The 22,469-nt window shown below is 36.0% G+C and overlaps 3 protein-coding genes across 3 annotated transcripts; 1 reads left to right on the top strand and 2 right to left on the bottom strand.

Annotated features, from left to right (window-relative positions):
* The first annotated feature begins 567 nt into the window (after positions 1–567).
* Positions 568–5,593, top strand: LOC306851910 (outer mitochondrial transmembrane helix translocase). Its single transcript, XM_079388414.1, has 10 exons — positions 568–747; positions 1,318–1,505; positions 1,761–1,859; positions 1,979–2,099; positions 2,190–2,390; positions 3,127–3,233; positions 3,345–3,434; positions 3,548–3,598; positions 3,676–3,800; positions 3,987–5,593. Exons 2-10 carry the CDS (start codon positions 1,332–1,334, stop codon positions 4,105–4,107), a joined length of 1,089 nt encoding a protein of 362 aa, XP_079244540.1. The 5' UTR covers positions 568–747; positions 1,318–1,331; the 3' UTR covers positions 4,108–5,593.
* papss2b (3'-phosphoadenosine 5'-phosphosulfate synthase 2b) lies at positions 5,065–16,582 on the bottom strand. The gene is made up of 12 exons (XM_079388404.1): positions 16,341–16,582; positions 14,903–15,017; positions 14,457–14,692; positions 14,215–14,353; positions 13,308–13,426; positions 13,056–13,169; positions 12,464–12,575; positions 11,377–11,582; positions 11,153–11,288; positions 10,726–10,994; positions 10,346–10,575; positions 5,065–8,098 (listed from the first exon to the last, which is right to left on the bottom strand). Exons 1-12 carry the CDS (start codon positions 16,365–16,367, stop codon positions 7,957–7,959), a joined length of 1,845 nt encoding a protein of 614 aa, XP_079244530.1. The 5' UTR covers positions 16,368–16,582; the 3' UTR covers positions 5,065–7,956.
* A 1,596-nt stretch (positions 16,583–18,178) lies between these two features.
* On the bottom strand, positions 18,179–21,797 carry LOC306851909 (multiple inositol polyphosphate phosphatase 1-like). Its single transcript, XM_079388413.1, has 5 exons — positions 21,153–21,797; positions 20,155–20,349; positions 19,943–20,040; positions 19,490–19,620; positions 18,179–19,365 (listed from the first exon to the last, which is right to left on the bottom strand). Exons 1-5 carry the CDS (start codon positions 21,712–21,714, stop codon positions 18,987–18,989), a joined length of 1,365 nt encoding a protein of 454 aa, XP_079244539.1. The 5' UTR covers positions 21,715–21,797; the 3' UTR covers positions 18,179–18,986.
* Between the last annotated feature and the right edge of the window lie 672 nt (positions 21,798–22,469).

Raw genomic sequence — 22,469 nt, 5'->3', positions numbered from 1 at the left:
CAAGCGCAGGATTTCCCAGTGGGTAAGAAATGCTATCTTTCATAGCCTCAGGTGCATCTAAAAAAAATTGAATATCGTGAAAAAGTTCATTTTGTTATTGTAACTTATTTCAAAAAGTGAAACTTTCATATATTCTAGATTCATTACATGCAAAGTAAAACATTTCAAAAGTCTTTTGTTTTAATTTTGATGTTTAGAGTTTACATTGTGCTCATGAAAGTCAAAAATCCAGTATCTCAAAATATTAGAATATTTACATTTGAGCTTCATTACAGTTACAATGACCATCCCTACAGTATAAATTCCGGGTATCACTTGTTCTTTGACACCACAATAGTGGGAAATACTGCTGACTTGGCAATGATCCAGAAGACAATTTCTGTGAATACTTGGTCCCTATACCATGAAGAGAACATTCTCCAACAGAATGCATAAAATTGCTAAATTGAATTAGCTCTAGCATTATTAAAGCTATGGATTGTCTGCCATCAGTAGTTTAGTAGATTATCTAGGATAAACAGTACAACGCGCTCCGCACTCCTATCCAGGTGGGAGTGGTAATGCACCGTTTTCCAACCGCTAATAAACCATAGAAGAAGAAGACGAAGCAGCAGCAACAGAAGAAGAAAAATGACGAGGAATAAAATGTGTTAAAGTCTGATCGCTGGAAGGAAATAAATCGTTGGATTAAAAGGAAGCCACTTTTTTAAACAATATTCCCAAGACCCTGAAATAAAGACGGTTCAGGTATGTGATCTGTTTATTTTTCACAGGAAGGTCACAGGAAAGCTCCAATAACTCTTTAGTAAAAATGAATGAAAATGAAAGGAAATTGCGCTGACTCCTCACCATAATAAAGGCGAATTGACAGATTTGCGTACTCCACGTGTCGGGAATCGGCGGAACTGTGTATTTATTATTATTATTTAATCTAATACATGTTCTGTACAGAACTTCCTAATATTTCAAAACATACTGAAATGTTTTTTTATACAATGGAGACGTAATTAGGTGCAAATGTAGCCATGGAGCGAACACCGAGTGATTGTTATGGGGCCTGTCCCAATACTTGACCCACACTTGCCTCTGTGGACTTGACCACTTGTCTACTTACATGACGTATTTCCTGTATTTGACCAAGTGTTCGAGTTTGTGTAGAACTTTTGATTACCAATACACTACATCATACACTTGTATACATGCAAATAACGTTGTTGTTGTTTACAGAGCATTATTTACACATTCAGACTCAAACTCAGTATTCAAGTAAAAATGGCTTCTTAGAACCCCCTAGACTTTACTGTTTTTATTTTGCAGGTGAATTTAAGAAGATGGTATTGAAAGAGATTCCAACAGAAAATATCACTCGCCCTTTGGGCCGGAACGAGGTCATAGGTTTACTCTTTCGCCTCACCGTATTTGGTGCCGTCACCTATTTCACAATAAAGTGGATGGTGGATGCTATTGATCCAACAAGAAAACAGAAACTTGAGGCACAAAAACAGGTATGCCTTTTTAATTTCAGTAGTTTACAGAATTATGTAGCTTTTTATTTATTTACTTCCTTATTCTATATAGTCCTATCCACTTTTCATATAAACTGAAGATTTAATGTCATTGTATTTTATTTTGTTCCATTGTTTGCCACAGGTTTGTTTAATGTAATATAAGTTAAGAAGCCTTACTACGTTGAACTTTTGACAAAGCATAGCTTCACCAACGGCTGAAGTTTAATGTTAGGTTTTATTGCCACCTCACAGGCAGAAAAGCTCATGCGGCAGATTGGAGTGCAGAATGTGAAGCTTTCTGAATATGAGATGAGCATTGCAGCTCATCTTGTGGATCCATTGACTATGCAGGTGAGGAATTATATCACAGTGTGACTTTATTTACCAGTCCTTAATTGTCTCCATCACAGTCTATTTGTATATTTTAAGAGCTTATGCAAGTTATACAAATCATTTATGTGTGTCCACAGATTACATGGCATGACATTGCAGGTTTGGATGAAGTCATAACTGAATTGAAAGACACTGTTATACTTCCGATCCAGAAGAGACATCTGTTTGAAGGATCCAGGCTTCTTCAGCCACCCAAAGGTAGGCACTAGGATGGAAATGTTTCCTTTAAAGTGTTCATAACTGAACTCCACTCTTCATTCTGAGGTGGTTTGCTTGTCATGTTCTCAGGCGTGCTGCTGTATGGGCCTCCAGGCTGTGGGAAAACTCTTATAGCCAAAGCTACTGCCAAAGAGGCTGGATTCCGCTTCATTAACCTGCAGCCTTCAACTCTCACTGACAAATGGTATGGAGAATCCCAGAAACTAGCTGCAGCTGTGTTTTCGCTGGCCATCAAGTTACAACCTTCTATTATCTTCATCGATGAGATCGGTAAATGCATATTTAGATTTTTGTGTGTCCCTCAGACACCCCTTTATATTGATATACCAATTTTACGCTTTGCATTTAAAACTAGATCTGTTTAGCTTCATTGCACGTTTATGGATCACTGAAAGTCTATTTTTGAACCTTAATCGGTTAATTTTACTCCTTTAAACTCATAAGGAATAAGGTTCTATATATTTGTCATTAGGGCTTTTCACAGCTGAAATAGCTAACCCTCGGTCATTCTAGTTTCACACGACACAATTCACCCAGTGTTAATCCTGGGAAGTCATAAAATGACAGTTCACACTGTAGATTCCTAAACCCCAGGTTAATGTTCTTATTTGCATATTCGTGGTGTCAGTGTCATTGATCAGATGAATGCAGCACTCTACATGTTTACATAATGACTCCAGTATTGCGTATTCTCGTATTATATATTGCTTACAGTACTATCAAGTTTTTCAGAATATACTTTTTGGACTATAAGTGTAAGAAGGAAAGAAAAAAGAAAGGTGTCTTCTTTACACTAATCTAAGTGACATCTCAAACTCTGAAATGTTGTTTACATTGTGCTGGGCTTCCATGAATCTCTGGTTTCCTTTCTCCCTGGTAAAAAGCAGTGCTAACCCCACTTATAAATTACCAGTGTGAAACACACCATTACCCGAGGTTAAAAGCAGGGTTTAGAACTACGATATCCCATCTTTTGAAGTAACTTGTGTTCATCTTTATGTCTTAGATTCCTTTTTGAGGAGTCGCTCAAGTTCAGACCATGAGGCGACGGCCATGATGAAGGCTCAGTTCATGAGCTTATGGGACGGACTGGATACTGACTACAAATGCCAGGTACAATAAAGAATTTTTTAATTTTTTTTTAGTGATTACCGGTTTGGTCATTGACCTAAGATGCAAATTAGTCTTCTTTTTTGATGTGTTATGATTGATTTCTGCACAAAGGTCATAATAATGGGAGCCACCAATAGGCCACAAGATCTTGATTCTGCTATACTCCGAAGGATGCCCACAAGATTCCACATCAATCAGCCCGTAAGTGCACTCCAAATATCTTTATAAGGTTTAAATGAAATCTTTAATTTTAGTAATTAATCATTAAACTCCGTAGTGCTTTTTATAAATGATCATTTGTCGTGTATATTTAGAACGTCAAGCAGAGGAAAGACATATTAAAACTGATCCTGGAGAATGAGAATGTAAGTATTTTATTAACTGATCTGTATGGCTATTGAAAGTTGCAAGTCCTAAAAGGATCATTTTTTATTTTCTGAAGGTGGAGTCTGCTGTGGACTTTGGAGAAATTGCAAAACAGACTGATGGGTTCTCAGGAAGTGACCTCAGAGAGATGTGCCGAGACTCTGCTCTGCTTTGTGTGCGTGAATTTGTGCGCCAAGAAAGGTAAACTCTTAACATAGGGCTTCAGACTCAGCACAAAACATATTAGGCTTTTTAAAAAGATCTTTATCTGAAGTTTTGGGCTCTGTTGTCACATTTACATAATGTCTAGCATAAACAATTTAAATTTGAATCATTGTGAAACTGATCTGCACTGCTTCTTAATAATTCTCCTCCATCTCACGACAGTCCCGATGAAGACTTTATCCGCCCAATCAGGCAGGAAGACATGCAGAGGGCAATCGAGAAGATGAGGAAGTCCAAATCTGCAGGAGTGCAAGAGGCGTTTATGCATGTACCACTGGACTGAATGTGATGCTGCAGTTTTAAAAAGAAGCTAGATTTAGTGGGGTTTTTTTTCTTATTTGTGGCATATCTTCATGTTTTGCAAAAGGGGGAATTCAGGATATATAAATGGTAGAATGGAGTTTTTTTTCTCTTTTTTGTACTGTAATGTCCATACTGTTTTTGCCATTAAATCAATGAGCCTTATTTAAAAAAAATATGAATTTCTGAGTTGTGTAAAACCATTCTTAAGTAAACTCACTTCAGTGGGGCAGTTTATAAAAGAATGAACGATTCACATTAAAACTTGTTCTGCTTGTGTTTCAAGAATAAGGCCCATTGAGTTTGTCTTCATAGGTTTGGTTTGGGTTGTGGTTTTGTTTGTTCTTTAAAACTCTGTGAGAGAGGTTTGTGTAGATGGGCAACAGTGTAGTTACTATTTCCAGTTATGTATAAGGCACCTAAGGCTTTTTTACATTACCAACAATATGTAACAATTCTGCTGATTTGTGAGCACAAAAAACTGTTCATTAACAATTTTTACTTGGATCAACTTCACCTGTTTGTTTTCCCCCAGCGAGTGAATGATTTGATTGAGATGCATTTACAGATTTATAAGCCATTTATATTGAATAAGACATTTAAGCGTTGAATTTAGCCCAGGTTATGTGATGGCATGTTGTATAGATATTTATTTGCGAAACCTTAAATATGCTTGCACAGAATATTTGGGGCCAGTGCCAAGCCGCTGCGGTTAGGTTTGTGCTTGTCTGTCACATGTTATTTTGGGGATTTGAGTGGACAAAGGAGACTTGAAAGTGGAAAGAAGTAGTATTCTTCTGGAGAAACCTGTCTGTGAATTGAACCACCATTTTAGATTGCTAGCAATCTTACACTGCTCTTTTCAGTCTAAATGCATTTAGAAGTCAATGTGTTTGAAATGTTTTGTTTACACTGTAGAAAAATTGGATGACAATGGTTTTGTCTTAATGAAGTTTATTGGAATGACTGCCCGATGCAAATTACATCAAATATTGTAAGGAACAAAGTGTAAATCTCACAAGTTTGTACAAAAAGCTGAAAGTAGTAAATACATTTCCTGTAAGACAATAAATGTTTAGGTTGGTCCGTTAAGAAAATAACAAGACAATAAATATGCTCTTGTTCCTTCACATTGGATTCCTCAAGAGCATCATGCTTATGCATTCAGCACAAACCTTTCACATTCATGCATCGCTTTTTACAGTAACCCGTTCATTTGGGAATGTAACAATGCCCCATTTACATCGAGGCGCACTGAAGTGTACTGCAAGACAATATTGTGTTAATGTCAAATACATCTGTCTGTGGTTATACTCTGCTGCCAGTACTGAACATTTGTTTTTATTCTTATGAAGAATGTTATAGAATTATTCTGTATCTACAATGAGTATAAGATGTTCTCCACTGGTGGAAATACTGCCAAGACAAACACTTATCATATTCCAAATAAAGCTCCAGTTGAGGTAGGCAAAATATTGGTCCAATTACTGTCAAGCATACTTCGATCTGCTTGATCAGACTATAAGTCTATAACACCACTGAAACAGCAGTAGCTGTGTAGTTTGATGCATCTATGCTTTTACTTGCGTCATTTAGCAGACGCTTTTGTCCAAAGCGACTCACAAATAAGAAAAAGTAACTAAAACTAAAAGTTACAACTCTATAAATACTATATACCCACATATGTAAGAAAATAAAGAAATTAAATAAAATTGACATGCATATAACAACATTTCAATAATAAACATATAAATGAAAAACTACAATAAAAAGCGATACTTCTATCCCTGCCCGGTGAGTCGCACGGTAGAGTTGATGGTCTTCACACTAAGAGGGCTTCACACGACGACTGCCGCGGTATAATAACCTTTTTTATACCAATCCAACAAATCACCATTTCAATTCAGCTAGACCCACTTTCCTGTTTATCAACTAAAAATGGCCAAGCAAGTGCACACACTGACAAGATACGCGATACAGTACGAGACCAAACGCGATTTCAGCACCTCTCAAAACAAAATAAGCAAATATACAGGGAGATCTCAGGGAACAAAATATACTGCATTTTAAAGTAATTTGCAGGGCATAAATATAGATAACATTTATCTAAAAACGTGTAGTCGATATGAGCCTAATAAAGATTTTTGTTTTTAAATATTACAATTTAGGACTGTAGTATAATGCATATTTCTATCAGTTCTAATGAAATAGATTATATAGGGTAAACGCACCCATTAAGCACACTTCCATTTTTTAGATCAGATTATAAAAAGAAAAAATAATTTATTATCCTGCTTGATGTCTTAACCAATTGATGTGTTTGTTACTACAATTTCAAGTCAATCAGATCATTGCACACGGAGATATGGGTCTGGATGTGTTCACTCTGTCTGGCGGCCATTTTGAAAGCTGTCTGAAAACTTTCACCGAAAGAGTAGCTCTTTAAAGGTGTTTTTTTTTTTAGATGTTTAAGCCTTTATTTTGGGTAAATTTCACTACTTATTGTAAAATTAAGAGATTAATGTTCAGACTTTTGCATATTATTACCTGGAACTTGGATGTGGAAAATAATTGCATTAGATCCAAAAGATAGTTTTAGCAACACCGCGCAGATGCTACAGAACACTAGCGGACTAGCTGTATAAGATTGTGTGCTACGCTAATATATATTACTTCACAGGCATTACTGGCTTGTACTTTTACATCCATAATATTATAAATTGACAGTTTATTGCTGTTCTGTCATTTCACAGTGCTGTAATTTTGAAAGAGTTCATATTATTTTAAGGTGAGCTTAAAGGGTGCACTTCTATGAAAATCACAGCTTCAGTGTGACATCAATAAGAAAAAGTATATTGTTAATATTAGTTGTTCATATTAAAATATGTATGAACTTAATACATGGCATACACTATTTATTTAGCAAAATCCTGTCATTTTAATAAATATTACATGAAATGTATTAAAAATTGTTGCTGCTCCCATTAAGCTCATTGAACGTCTGTGTAAATACTTCATAAAAAGACTTCACATATTAACTGATGGTTGTCACTTTAAGTTAAGTTAATTGATTTTCTGTGGATTCTGTCAACTAAAATCTGCAGAATAGCTCTGATCTTTGGCAATTTGCATCAACTTCTCCAGACTGTAAATCTGTGGAAAATCAGGGCAAAAATCATGTAGTGTATTCCAGCCTTAAGAGACTATAGATAAGTTGACATCCATTTAAAAAGAGTTTCACAATGAGGCTAGTTTCTGTGTTCATCCTCATGAATGAAATGTTTTATTGGTTTGTTTCATCTGATTTTTGAATGTGTTACTTAGCTGAACGTGGACTAGCCTAGATGCTGCAATGTGCTTAAATGACACTTCACTATATATAACTGATCAACTTGAATGCCTTGTTGCTTGATTTTAGTGTTCCGGGGTTTTTTTCGTGATTGACTTTTGTGCCTTCAAAACAAAAACATTTTTTTTACAATTATTCTTTAATATTTTTCCTTAAAATAAGCAAGAATTTTTTATAATATATGATGTGAGCTTAATGGGAACAGGGGTGTGATTAAAGGGTACAAAAATACTGTATACCCATTAAGCACAGCCAGACTTTTTGAATTTAATGATGTATATCTTAATTGAAATGCTTTTTCCATTTAAAATAAAATTACATATTTTTGTGTGAGAGATTAATATTTTATTTCAACATAACTTTTTGTACTGAAACCAATATCTTGTGCACTAAAAATGTCTCAATATACATTTTGGTGAGCTTAATAGGTATGTTTACCCTAGAGCTTTACTCTATGTCTGCATACAGTCCAGTGCCTTGTGTTCACTGGTCCTTCTGTAGAGAATTGTAGTACTCCGCTAGGACTTCCCATGCTTTTAGGGCCATAAAACCATCAGGGGGGTACTCCCCGCTGCGGGCAAGGCTCCGCATTTTGGTCCCCGAGATGAACTCAAATTCACCATGTCTGAAAAACAAAAAAGCAATTGACTTGAGCTTCAGATTCAACAACAGTTCCTGGTGAAGCAGCTGTGAGCTGTGAACAATTCTTGTAAAAATTAGTAAAATATTATATATACAAATTGATGTCATATAATAAGTGATTTCAATACTTATTCTGCATGAAAAACACAATGCATTAAAAAGTTCAAAATGAATAAAACAGTAGACAGAGGAATATTTTAGGTCTTATTTCACACTAAATAAACACTTTATTTAAAGTTAAATGTGAAATTCATTATAATAGGTTTTTGTGAGAATTCTTCTAGGTGCATTTTTAAATTAATTGTTATAAGTTGAAATGATCAATAAATCATACTAATCATCAACTAACTAACTATACACACATACATGCATATATATATATATATATATATATATATAGGGCCCTCCAAAAGTATTGGAGCAGTAAAGACAAAATTGCTCTGTTAGCTGTGGAGTCAAGCCATTTACAATTTACATGATTAAAAGATGAATATGAGACAAAACTACAGAATGTCACATTTTATTATTGGGTGATTCAACACAGTTCAGCACTTTTAGAGCTCATCCCTCTATCTGATGGGAGCATAAGTATTGGAACAGTTGCCTCACAGGTGTTTCTAAGTGATCAGCTGTGTCCTGTTGCATTAATTCTTCAGATATTAAAAGCAGGGAATGTGTCGTATCAGTTATATCCATTACTTCTGTATTCTGAATCTTGCATTCGATGATGACACACACAAACCAGGATAAAGATGAGGGAGCTGACTCTGAGAGAAAAGCAAGCAATTTTGATGCTAAAAGAAAAGAGGAAGTCAGTTAGCTATAGCAAAAACAAAGGGCATGGAGAAATCAAGAGTTTGGAAACCACCAGCGACAACAGCAACCAACAACGACCTGATCGGCTGAGAAAACAACAGTAGTTGATGACAGAAAAATCATAAAAGCTGTGAAAATGAATCCTAAAAGACATGTTTATAAAATCACCAACAACTTCCAGAAAGCTGGGGTGATGCTCTGACAATCTACTGTCCTCAGGAGACTTTGACACAGAATTACAGATGCTACACAGCAAGATGCAAACCTCTGACCAGCACCAAAAATAGAAAGGCAAGATTAGAGTTTGCAAAAAAGCACAAAGGTGAGCCAGAAGAGTTTTGGAACTGTGTTTATGGACCGATGAGACAAAGATGAACCTTTATCTAAGTGATGGGAAAGCAAAAATGTGGAGAAAAAAGGGAACTGCAATGATCCCAAGCAAACAGCCTCATCTGTAAAGCATGGTGGAGGTGTTGTCATGGCATGGGCATGCATGGCTGTCTCTGGAACAGGCCCTCTCAACTTTACTGATGACTTAATGTATGATGACAGTAGCAGAATGAATTTGGAAGGGTACAAAACCATTTTGCCTACCAATATTCAAGAAAATGCCACCAGATTCATTGGGAAGTGCCTCATATTGCATCAGGACAGTGACCCAAAACACCCTGCCAGTTCTGTCAAGGAATGTATAAGGGCAAAGAAATGGAAAGTCTTAGATTACCAAAGTCAATCTCCAGATTTAAATCAGATTGAACATGAATTTCACCAGCTGAAGAGGAGAGTAAAGGCAGAAACTCCCCAAAACAAGCAACAATTGGAATTGGCTGCATTAAAGGCTGGGAAAAGTATTTCAAAGGATGAGACCAAGAGTCTGGTGATGTCTATGGGTCACAGACTCACTGCTGTGATTGTGTGCAAGGGATCAGCAACTAAATAATAGCTTTTAATCTTTTATATCTACCTTATGTTCAACTGTCCCAATACTTACGCTCACATCAATGAGTGGGATGAACTCTAAAAGTGCTGTTCTTTTTATTTGGTAAAACATGTATGTGTTTAAACGGCTAATAATAAAATGTGACATTCTGTAGTTTTGTCTCATATTCATCTTAATCATATTTGCAAATGTCTTTACTCCACAGCAAACAGAGCAATTTTGTCTTCACTGTTCCAATACTTATGGAGTGCACTGTATATAAAATATTTAGAGAGAGAGAATTTGTAGTTTATACCATGTATATGGCCATATGAAATATCCTTTATCCATTTAAATGACCATATTAAGTATCCTTGATTCTACATCTGAGGGTTCAGTGTGTAAATATATTCATTATTACAAATTTTCATGGTGTTTAAACCATTCTAAACATTTAAGTGCAGTCCTCAGGGCTGAAATGAAACATTTACATACCTTTCCTTGTCATAGAAGTCCATGGCCTTCTTAACTTTGTTGTATGCAGCAACTCTGAAGGGAATAATCTCTAGAGAGGTGAGGCCTGGTGCCATGGTTAGCACTTTTCCACCGTGCGTGGGCTCATACAGGTCCTTCTTTGTCTCTGGATGGGGCATACCTGCTGGATCTCGTCCTACAATGTAAAAGTTGGCCCCTGCGATCATCCTGGCCCGACAATGCCACTGTACCTGTAAGGACATGACATAATTTTTTGTGCAATTCAAAATTGGTTTGACTCAATTATTTGTACTAAAAAAGGTCTAAAATGGTTACAGAAACTGTTTTCTGTTTATTAAACGGTCTCTCTTTTTTTTTTTTTTGAGTAACAAAAGTCTGACCTCTGTGGGCCCAGCATACATCATGGGTGAGGGGAAAATGGCCACAATGGTGTTTTCTGGATCCAGCACTCCTTCATCCAGAACAGCAGCATGCTGCTTCATGCGCCAGTCCAGCGGTACATCATCCTCTTTGGTCCAGCCACCCAGAGGGTGCAGCAACAGCACAGGCTTTTTGTAGCCTCGCTCCAGCAGACGACGCTTAGTGTCCTGCATCAGGAGCGCATGGCCGTTGTGCACAGGATTACGCAACTGGAATGCAAAAATGGCATCTGCAAGGGAAAGGCAATTGCAGAAGGTTTTGTCACACTAGCACGTACCTATGGGAATGACCTTGTATATAAAAAAAGTTTAGGTTTATTTGCTACAGCATTATTATAGTGTGTTCCATCATAATAAGATTAATCTTAGGTAACAGTTTCACTTTTACCTGCTCTAATTTCTTTAAATTTCTGTCTAAGCTCCCGTGGAGTGAGACGGTACTGGTCAAGTCCATCATTCCACCTAATTCTCTCAAACACCTCCAGGTCTCCACCAGCCAGCCAATCACCATTCTCCATTACCATCTGTACAAAGCATAAAAGGTGGCATTTCATTAGCAAGTATAACATACAACTGTTATAAAAGCAATGGCACAGAGATGTATCTTCTCACCTTGATGTATGGATGTTGGGGGCTTGTTGTCCCCCACTGCCTGGCACATCTCTCTTCTTTACGATGCTCATAAAACTCAGGGTTGCGCATGATTGCCACCTTTTGACCTTTGAACTCCAGGGCAAAAGCAGCGCAACCGTCCAGTCTCTCTTTGTCGTCTCTGGATACAGGCAGCACAATGGGAACAGACATGTTGATGACTCCACCTAAACATAAAATATTACCTATTATTAATTACAGTTTTTATTATCAATATTAATAATATTATTTCATGTAAAGTTTGATGCTATTACAATAACTCAATCTGCTAATTGAATGCATGTAAATGAAAATTATTATTGATTATAATATAATTGATTATTACTATGTTGTTATTAATTAATATTTAATATTATATCCACTCATTAAAAAGTTTAGAATTGGAAATATTTTTGAAAGCAGTCTCTTATGCTCACCAAGGCTGCATTAATTTGTAACAAAAAATACAATAAAAACAGTAATATTGTGAAATATTAGTACAATTTAAATATATTATAAAATAAAAATATATATATAAATTATAAATGGTGGTAAAGCTGATAAAGCTGGATGGTAAAGCTTAATTTTCAGCAGCCATTACTCCAGTCTTCAGGGTCACATGATCTTTCAGAAATCATTCTATGCTAATATGGTACTTAAGAAACATTTGTATTATTATTATTATTATCAATGTTGAAAACAGTTGTGCTGCTTAATATTTTTATCATCAGGATTCTTTGATGAATAGAAAGCTCAAAGGAACAGTGTTTATTTGGAATAAAAATATTTTGTAATACTATAAATGTCAATTTAATGCATCCTTATTGAATAAACGTATAAATTTATCTTTGAAAAAAAACTTTTTAATGATAGTAACTTTTTAATGTTATTTCTATTTCTAAAAATAGAAAAGCTAGAAAACATGTAATATCTGATAGTACAAACCTCATTATTTTTCTTAAAATTATGTTAACTGTGAAATTACACAGAAACACTATAGAAAAAAAAAAGAAAAATTTGGGGGGGTAATGTTTCTGTTAGTGGGCCAACAGTTTAGATAGGTCTTAACCATCAAGCAAAGTTCCAAAGTGCAAGACTTGCAGGAATTCCCTCTCCCTCATGAATCCCCGCAGTGGAGTCGCCCAGCCCTCGGATAGAACCTGTACCCATTGCAAATCCAGCTACAGAACCAGAGAGAAACACACAAACAGAACTTCATGACAAGACCGACAGTTTGCCACAAAATAACAACAGGAGCACTTGGCCGTTGTACACAGGATAATGCAACTGGCATCTGCGGGGAAAAGACGCAATTGCAGAGGGTTTTTTGACACTAGCAAGTACTTATAGGCATGAACTTGTGTAAAAAAAAAAAGCTTAGGTTTAAGTGCAGTGTTACATTTGCTACAGCATCATTATAGTGTGTTCCATCATTATAAGTTTGCCATAAAATAACAACTATGACCTACTACAGTTCATTTTTTTAAAGTAGTTATTTTAGCTGCTGGATTGAATTATGCAGTACAGTTCCATTTCCAAAGACCAGGTTACAGTGAAAAGCTTTCTGTCAACTGAACTGTGAGGAAATGCCCGTGGTGTAATATACAGGGCGGTTGATTCACACAGCAGGGCATGTGTGTGTTCATGAAGGCTTGCATTACCTCTGTGATGGTTAAAGTGGGGAGTATATTGGCATCACTCAGCACCAGGTCCAGCTTATTTTCAGGAACAAAGAGCTCATTCACTTCTTCTGTCACACCAGTGGGAACAATATCCTGTTATAACGAATCATCTGGTCAGTATTTCAACATTTCCCAACTGAAATCTGACAGTCTGTGAGCTGGCACAAAGAAAGGGACAACTGGCAAAACACAAGGATCCATTTGATGACCAGAAATGAAAGAATGACCCACCTGTTCCTTCAAGAGATCCACTAGCTGCTGAATGCAGTCATTGACAGTGAGCTCTCCAGTCTTCAACACAAGCTCAGGGGCTTCAGGTTTCTCATAGTCAGAGTCTATTCCTGTAAAACCTACATGGCAAAAAATAAATAAATAAAAGTTTTCTAGATACATTCATGAAAATGACATTATTGCCAAATAGCTGCTCTGCATTCTTAAAGGACTAGTTCACGCAAAAATTAAAAATCTGTCATTAATTACTCACTCTCCTGCTGTTCTAAACCCGCAAGACTTTCGTTCATCTTCAGAACACAAATTAAGATATTTTTGAAGAAATCCGAGAGCTTTCTGACCCTGCATAGACAACAACTGATACATTCAAGGCCCAAAAAGGTAGTAAGGATGTCATTAAAATAGTCCAAGTAGCATCAGTGGTTCAACCGTAATGTTATGAAGTTACAAGAATACTATGTGTGTGCAAAGAAAATGAAAATAATGACTTTGTATTCAACAACTTCTCAACAATTTTGTTATTTTTGTCTTCTTTGCACGCAAAAAGTTCTCAAAGCTTCATAACATTATGGTTGAACCACTGATGTCACATTGACTATTTTAACAATGGACTATTTTACTACATTTTTGGGCCTTGAACGTGTCAGTTGCATTGCTGTCTATGCAAGGTCAGAAAACTCTTAGATTGAAACAAAAATATCTTAACTTGTGTTCCGAAGATGAATGTAGGTCTTACAGGTTTGGAGCGAGATGAAGGCCGAGTAATTAATGACAGAATTTTCATTTTTGGGTGAACTATCCCTTTAAGTCAAAATAAGTCAAGTGTGTATTTCTAATGTTAACTATTTTCTTCTATCCAAGATAAATGTGATGGGCCATCTATAAGCCATGCATTTATAACAAATACCTTTAATCTCTCCAGCACGGGCTTTTTTATAAAGTCCTTTGACATCTCTGCTCTCGCACACCTCCAGTGGGGCATTTACAAACACCTCAAAGAACGGCAGACCCGCACTCTCATGGATCTTCCTGGCGTTGTGTCGATCCTGTTGTGAGCACATGTACAATCATCCTCTTGTACATCCTGAGTTAGGAATTGTTGGAAAACATCATGTATATAACCTCTGATGTCGTTAAATATCACCCCACCTGTGTAAATGGAGAAATGAAACTAGTGATGCAAACCAGTCCGGCATCAGCAAACAATTTGGCCACCTCAGCAACACGTCGGATGTTCTCTTCCCTGTCTGTGGCCGTGAAGCCCAAGTTCTTATTCAGGCCATGTCGAATATTGTCACCATCGAGCGAGTAGCAAGGAATGGCATGAGAAACTAGATATTCCTCCACAGCAAATCCAATTGTAGTCTTTCCAGCACCAGACAGCCCTGTAGAAAAAATAAACACTGAAGTAAACTGTCTGGGAAAAAGATGTGATATTTTATGTAAATAGTGACTCAGACTGTCTAACATCTGCCTAACATTTCCTTCTCTATTCCACAGAAGAAAGTCATTCAGGTCTGAACATGAGGGTGAATAATTGATGACTGAATTTTGATCCAATTTTATCACGGAAGTTTTACTGGAGAAATCCCCACCTGTCAGCCAGACAGTACATCCACGAAATCCACCTCTGGTCCCAACCACTTGGCCACGCTTGCTTCTGCTCACATGGTGAGCCTGGTACACAACATTGGTTGCTCTCTGCAGATCCTATGTACAAAACAAAAAATAGCTGTGCAATCAGAGCCTAAAGCATAATTTCCATCCTTACAGATATTGACAGAGTATTTCTATAGGGACAATTTATAAAAGTGTTTGAAGGGATACTTCATGTAAAAATGCTAATTCATTGTCAGTACAAATCTAAAAGATCATTTTTGTCCATGCAATGAAAGTCAACGATCACCAAAACTTATTTGGTTTGAAAATATTTTTATGTTCCACAGAATAAGAAAGTCATACAGGTTTGGAACAACATGAAGGCAAGTAGATGACAAAATGTTTGTCAAAATGTTTGGGTGAACTGTCCCTTTTATTTTAACTTCATGAAAAAGTAATATTATCATCCAAGATCCACATCTGACTGAAGAGTAGAATTACATCTTAGAAAAGAAAACAAATACACATCTTTTTCTTCTGAAAAGTTTCATTCACACAATTGTGTTCTTGTGGATTATTTTCTCGTGTATCTGACTGGGTCATCAGGACAGGAGGGAGCGGCTTCGGAAAGAGAACTGAAGAAACAAACAAGGCCATTCATCCAAGCCCATGGAGAGGTGGCCAGCTGGAGCAGAGCCATCTCTCTCTCTCCACCAAGGCTCTTTGGATACACAAGAAATCCCAGCTTGATGCAAGTAACCATGTGGTTTGTTAATTCCCACTGGTACACAGTGTCTCTTTGGCTGAGGATATGCAAAAATTCATAAGGAACTGAGTTACTAATAACATTAGTCTTACATGGGATTTGCGTAATTTTATATAGTTATAATGCAGATCACAAGAAAGCTCTTTATGAAACATGGTGGCATGCATGCTATGATTCTTTTGCTATTATTCTTTAGGTTATTCTATTAGAAGATGGGTTTAAATTATACTGAACAAAACCTCTAAACACATCAAATAAAGTTAAGTCACATGGCCAAATCTAGACAAGGTGAAGAAAAGGATAAACCTGAATCATAACATCCTGCCACATCACCACGAATTTACATTTTAAGCATTCGTTCCGCCGAAAACAAACGTGTTATTTTAAGAGGCTGTCACTCCACATTTTTCCAATAGTTCCGTAAGTTACACGGATGGTTAACTCGAGCAACTCTTACTTTGCGTGAATGTAACGCCTTTTAAAATAAACGTTTTTTTTATTATAAATGCATGCTCTAAAAACAGTCAAAGTCACTAGTAGTAATACAAAAGGCCTCTGCTATCTATTAAAGTCTGTTGACATTTCGTAGTTCGCATCGATGCAACTTTTAAAAGTTCAGGGAGAAAAAAACAAAAGCAAGAAAAAAAGCCGGGCATCTGTAAACGTACCGTTCTTTGCTTTTTCATCCCAGACATGATGCAACAAAGCTAGCACGCGCCGAGGCTTTCTAAAGACGTGACCGTTGAGTAAAAGTAAAGTAAAGTTAGTGGAAGTCAGAATATATTGGACACGTAGCACTCAGCGCTCTTCCTGAAATCCTCCCACCATCAGATCAGCGTGCGCTGCTCACGTCCGCACACTGACTCACACTTACTTCTCAACATACCTCTTACAACACGCAGCGTGACACAAAACGGAAGTACTAAGATACATATATGAAGAAATTTAATGATCATAGTTTGATTCTTTTTGTTCAGCTTGTTCTTTTTTTCCCCATAACACAGGAGTTGACAACCCGTTTTTGCAAACCAAATACCCCCCCTCACCCAGAATCCCATCCATTAAAAAGACAAAAACTAAAAACATTAATAACATTACCAACCCCACTGGAAATGCTTCATAGAGCCTCATGAATCTCCATAAAGAAAATGTTGCATATTTGTGTTTACAAATTATATTATCAGCATAAAAATTTAATTGAAACTTGCAATATCAACATCGATTTTAGAATGTCTCAGTACTTAATTTGTCTCTCTGTTGCTTTAATGACAGCAGCACTGGAGCAGAACAACTATACAAATTTGTGTAAAATCATGTTAAACCTTTATTTTTTTTTATTTGTATTTTTTATTTTCAGTTCCATGTTTTGAATCCCAGGACCCAGTTTAAAAAAATGTGGATCAGAACGATCCGGGTTTGGAAATTCCATGTTATTGAGGATCAGGTAATCCATTTTCCCATCCATCTTTAGCATTACATCATTCAGATCCATATACAAATTTTTCCAGATTATCAAATACAGGTTACCAGCAGTGTTGGGGGTAACACATTACAAGTAACGCGAGTTATGTAATCAGATTACTTTTTTCAAGTAACTAGTAAAGTAACGCATTTAATACTTTTTTAACGTATACTTTTTATTTTACAAGAAAATATCGTAGTTACTTTTTCAAAAAAGTAACGCCAGTTACTTTGTTTTCCCATTTATTGACTGACAAGTCTCCTGTCCCCATATTGGGAGAAATCAGAAGTACAGAGGCGTTGTGTGAGCTGTGTGAACATGCTGTTACTGTAGTTCTAGACTAAATGTGAATGTGTATTAATTCATCCCACTCGGAAAAAAAAAACAGATTTAATATTCATCAAAATGAATTAAAACCGTGAAATGCAAACTCAGAATATGACGCAAACCTGCAATAATTAAATATGTTAAACAACACAAATGTATCTAATCCCATTTTATTAACCAATGTCTTTGCTGCTGACCTTTGATGATCCAGTTCAACCATAATAATAAGAAAAAATTACTTTAGATAAACTGACAATTGTGCTTAATTGTTTTTTATTATTATTATTATTGCTGAAGAGTGTTGAACCTTATTCTGCGTTCTACTGTACAGACGTGAATTTACTTTTCCTTCAGCCTGAGGTTTGTTCATTACACTTTTTGGTGTGAAAGGGCTTTTACATTTGCTATAATTAGAACTCCTTATATTAAAAACAATTAAGCCCTGCTCATATTTAAAAAGTAACGGGAAAGTAACGCAAAAGTAATGCAACGCATTACTTTACATAAAAGTAACTAACGTAGTTAGTTACTTTTTTAGGGAGTAATGCAATATTGTAATGCATTACTTTTAAAAGTAACTTTCCTCAACACTGGTTACCAGTTGTCTAAATGGAACTCCATATCACAATGAAGGCTAAAGATGAACTACAGTTAGAATAGTCAATGTTGGGTCACTTTGTGTTTTGATTTGAAGAGACAAAAAATTGCACACTTAATGAATACAAACATCCAAATCCATTTTCAATTTATTTTAAACAGTCAAGCCTCTCATCTGATTCACAACAAATAAAAGTAAACAAAAATACATGCAATAAAATGTTTGGTTCATCTCTTATGATTATGTCATCGTAATTAATATAAAGTGACTAATGACATTTAAAATTAAATCTATTATTTTTGTTTGATAATAACAGCTGTTTGAGTGATTATGTGGTTTATCACTGTAACAGTTAGACAAAGCAAGTGCAAAATATAAATGTTTGAATAAACATTTTATTACATTTGGTTCCTGAAAAAATTCTGAATCCTTTTTTGGTTCAAAGGTATCCCAATCTTAATAAAAAATTTTTTACAACACATACCAAAGGTTTGATCCAGATTAAAACCATGATTTCAGATTTATTTATTTTTTTCTTTTGAACAACCCATTTTCAAGATTGGATCCAATCCGATGTGTTCTTTGACTTTTATAAAAATCCACCCAGTGAACTACCCACTAGAAAATGCACAGTTATTATTAAAATAAGATATAAAAACTTTCAAGTTTTCTGTTAAATTGCTTTCATTACAAATGATTTGGCACTGTATAACCATAATTCTCTTTGGCAGATAAAACAAGAACAAACATAAATCATTCTTAAAGCACAAATGTCACCCCCTCTGGCAATTTAGTAATAAATAAAGCAACATATTAAACCTTCAACCACAACATGAAGAAAAAAATGGAATAAAAAATATAACAAAGATACAGTCATTGCAAGTGCACAGTAACTGATCCTTGTAATCCACTATTTAACAACCTAACTCAAAGTTCGGTGTTCCTGAGGTTTGACTGAGGCACATTACATTCCTTATTAAAATCACAGCCATCAAGGAGCTTTGAGTAATGCTTTCTGACCGTTTCATACAGTGGAGCTGAATGGTTCATGTTGGGAAAGGTTATTAACTTCTCATTGAGAAACAACTGTATTCTGAGTCCATCACTGCATTCGTACAGGACAAAGACTAAGTTTGCAGCATAAGGTACAATCTGACTGGAGCGGAATGTGCGGTTGTGCTGCAATGAAAAATTCTCTGCAGTTAAAGGTTTTTCATCCTTAAAAAAGGACATCAAAGAGAGCAGAGGCAGCAGGGTTTCACCATGTCCAACCTGGATGCTGGCAGTCTTTTTTACCTCTCCAAATCTGTTAGATTACAGGAGACAGGAAAAACACAAATGAACACAAACAATATGTTCTATGGAGTGTTTTAAGTGGACAAATACACCACAAATGGGATGGGAACCAGTCCACATCTCAATCTCCTAACCTGTAGTCATTAGCAGCCTTATCAAGACGCTTGAAAATATCATGAAAGAGAGGGCAGCTGGATTTACGGTTGATGTCATGTCCATATCCCCTCTTCCAGTACTGTTTCAGGTCATTTTTGTACTCCAGGACCTAACAAGAGGCCAAAAACATGTTACTGAATAAGAGAACACATTTGGTTGCCAAGTTTAATGCGGTTGAGAAACCGCAGGAGAATTCTATGCTCAATAAATCTATTTTATGAGCTCAAGTGTAATCTTAAATTCAGAGTATTCCCTAAACTGCTATTTTTTTTGTAGTTGTCATCACTGCAATAGCAAAGATGTAATAAATGCTGAATAAAAAACAGTTGTATGTAATGGAGCTGACATATCTAATTACTATTTGAATCTTAATACCATTCATTAGATCCACTGAAAATGGAAGCGTTTAATTTCCAACCAGACATACGTACTTGAGCGTCAGACTCATCCAGCAGATCACACCAGGGGGAGATCTCTGATTTGATGGCAAACTCATAGGAACACAAAAAGAAAGCTGCCTCAGCCATATCTAGCAACAAATTTGAAATCAAGATTTAGGATTATTGTAATTGACACATCTACATTTAGCAACTACAGCTGAACAGTCAGACAAATTGTCCATTAATATAAAAACCAAAATTACCTGGGGTGAATTGATTGTATGGAATCTGAAGGCGACTGGATATTTTCCTCCGTACTGCATCCATTTCTGCTGAAGATTTAAAGCGTTCTACCTCCCTCAAAGCGGTTTTGTTTTTTTCAACACTTTCAACAAATCTCTCACAATGATCAAAGAATCTCATGAGTGAATCATCCACATAGTGTTTGTAATCCATATCTATAAAACAAAAAGTGTGGTTACTTGAACAACAGTTACCAAGGGCCATTACTTCAACCATAAAGCTTACTGGATTACAGGTAGACCACACCTGGTGCAGTTGTTTAAACAGTACACAAAGATAATAATAAACACTTTATGGCAAATATACAGAGGAAATTTCTCATTTTGTTTCAGTATCTTCATACGCTAGCCCTAAAAGTGCTGTAGTCAACTGAGAATTCAGCCTTGGTTTACTACGAAGTTGGGGCTCAAAAATATTTGACCCCACTGAATCTATGAAAAAAAAAAAAAAAATGTATACAACTTTAAATCTGAAAATAAACAAACTTGTGGTGTTATTTAAATGTAAAGAAAAATAAGCACTATGAAGTAAACATTAATAAGACATATTTAGTATTTTGCAGGAAATCTTCTGGATTTATTGGTCATTAAGTCATGTCGATCTAAACTTGTATAAAACTTGTATAGAGAGGATATTTTGAAATATGTCCCAGTGATTTTCTGTCCATACAACGGAAGTCAGCGGTCACCAAAACTGTTTGGCTACTAACTTAACATCTTCTAAAATCATACAGGTCATGAATGGCATGAGGGAAAAAATAAATAATAAAAAAAATTATAATTATATATATATATATATATATATATATATATATATATATATATATATATATATATATATATATAATATTTATTACATATATATATATATATTTTTTTTTTTTTTTTCTGGATGAACTGTCCCTTTAAGATTAAAGAGACCAACAAAACCTCTAACAAGTAAGGCACACTAAGCCTACCCTGAATATCCCAGAGTCGGTGAAGACCCTCTTGAAAAGCTTCAACACTATCAACACAGCGATGCTTGGAGCTGGTGATGAACTCAATGCGGTTGGCACGGAGATGATCCTCGGAAATCAAAGTGGGGAACGACTGTGCCAGTCTCATAGCCAAATGCCGATGGTCATCGCGCCCTTTCTCCACCAGTCTGCCGTCCATGTCTTCAGTGTACCACATCTTCCATGTCTTAATATCATTTAGCCATGAGGCTGAACCCGACGCGTGAGACACGACCAGATCAGACAATCGCGCGATCTTTTTCACATTTTTGGTGGTTGGATAGCGCGTCCCGTGACGTATAACCGACACCATATGAATGACACGGCTATCTGGAGAGGGGGGAGCTACCAGTGATTTGTTTACAAACAAAATGTCATCTAATAGATGTGAGTTCACTTCCTCGTACCTGCCTTTTGTTCCAAAGTGATGCGCTATCACCGGTATCGTTGGTCTGGCAAGTTTAGAGAATGACAAACCAACCATAATGCACAAAGAAATCATAAGGAAGTAAGTTGTTTTCATTTCTAGATGTGCGATACCTGATTAACCTAAAATACCCGTAGCTTGATCACCAGTACGTTCATTCAATCACGGTTGCCAGGTCTGCGTAACAAATCAGTCCAGTTCCTACTCAAAAAAAAAGGCAACCAGGGCCAAAACGAGCACAGTCGAGTCCCGGGGGAAACAGAGGACTTGGCAACAATACATTCAATGGCTGAAAATGTGAAGCCAGCCTCAAAATCGGGATACAAAACCTTCCGGGTTTTTTATTGAACATATTGAACAGAATATACTAATACAATGGCACTGATAAATGTAAATACCCAGGAGAAAAACAAGTACACTTCCATAATGCACTTAAAGTGCTCTATTTTCGCGCACTAATTTTGTACTTAATACACTAAAAATAATCCTTTAGTACTCCTTAAGATAAACTTAAGATCATCTAAGTGTACTCAACTGTGCTATTTTGAGACACCATGAATATGAACTAAAATGCACTTTTAGCATACTATCTTTGTATTTAAAAAATGTATTTAGCTACCACTTGTAGTACACTTGAACCCATCTTTCATACACTAGTACACTCAAGTGTACTACAAGTGGTAGCTAAATACATTTTTTAAATACAAAGATAGTATGTTACAAGTGCATTTTAGTTCATATTCATGGTGTCTCAAAATAGCACAATTGAGTACACTTAGATGATCTTAAGTTTATCTTAAGGAGTACTAAAGGATCATTTTTAGTATATTAAGTACAAAATTAGTGCGCGA

This window comes from Barbus barbus (genome assembly GCF_936440315.1).
Source record: "Barbus barbus genome assembly, chromosome: 32".
Lineage (NCBI taxonomy): Eukaryota > Metazoa > Chordata > Actinopteri > Cypriniformes > Cyprinidae > Barbus > Barbus barbus.
This window is presented reverse-complemented; position numbering and strand designations above follow the sequence as displayed.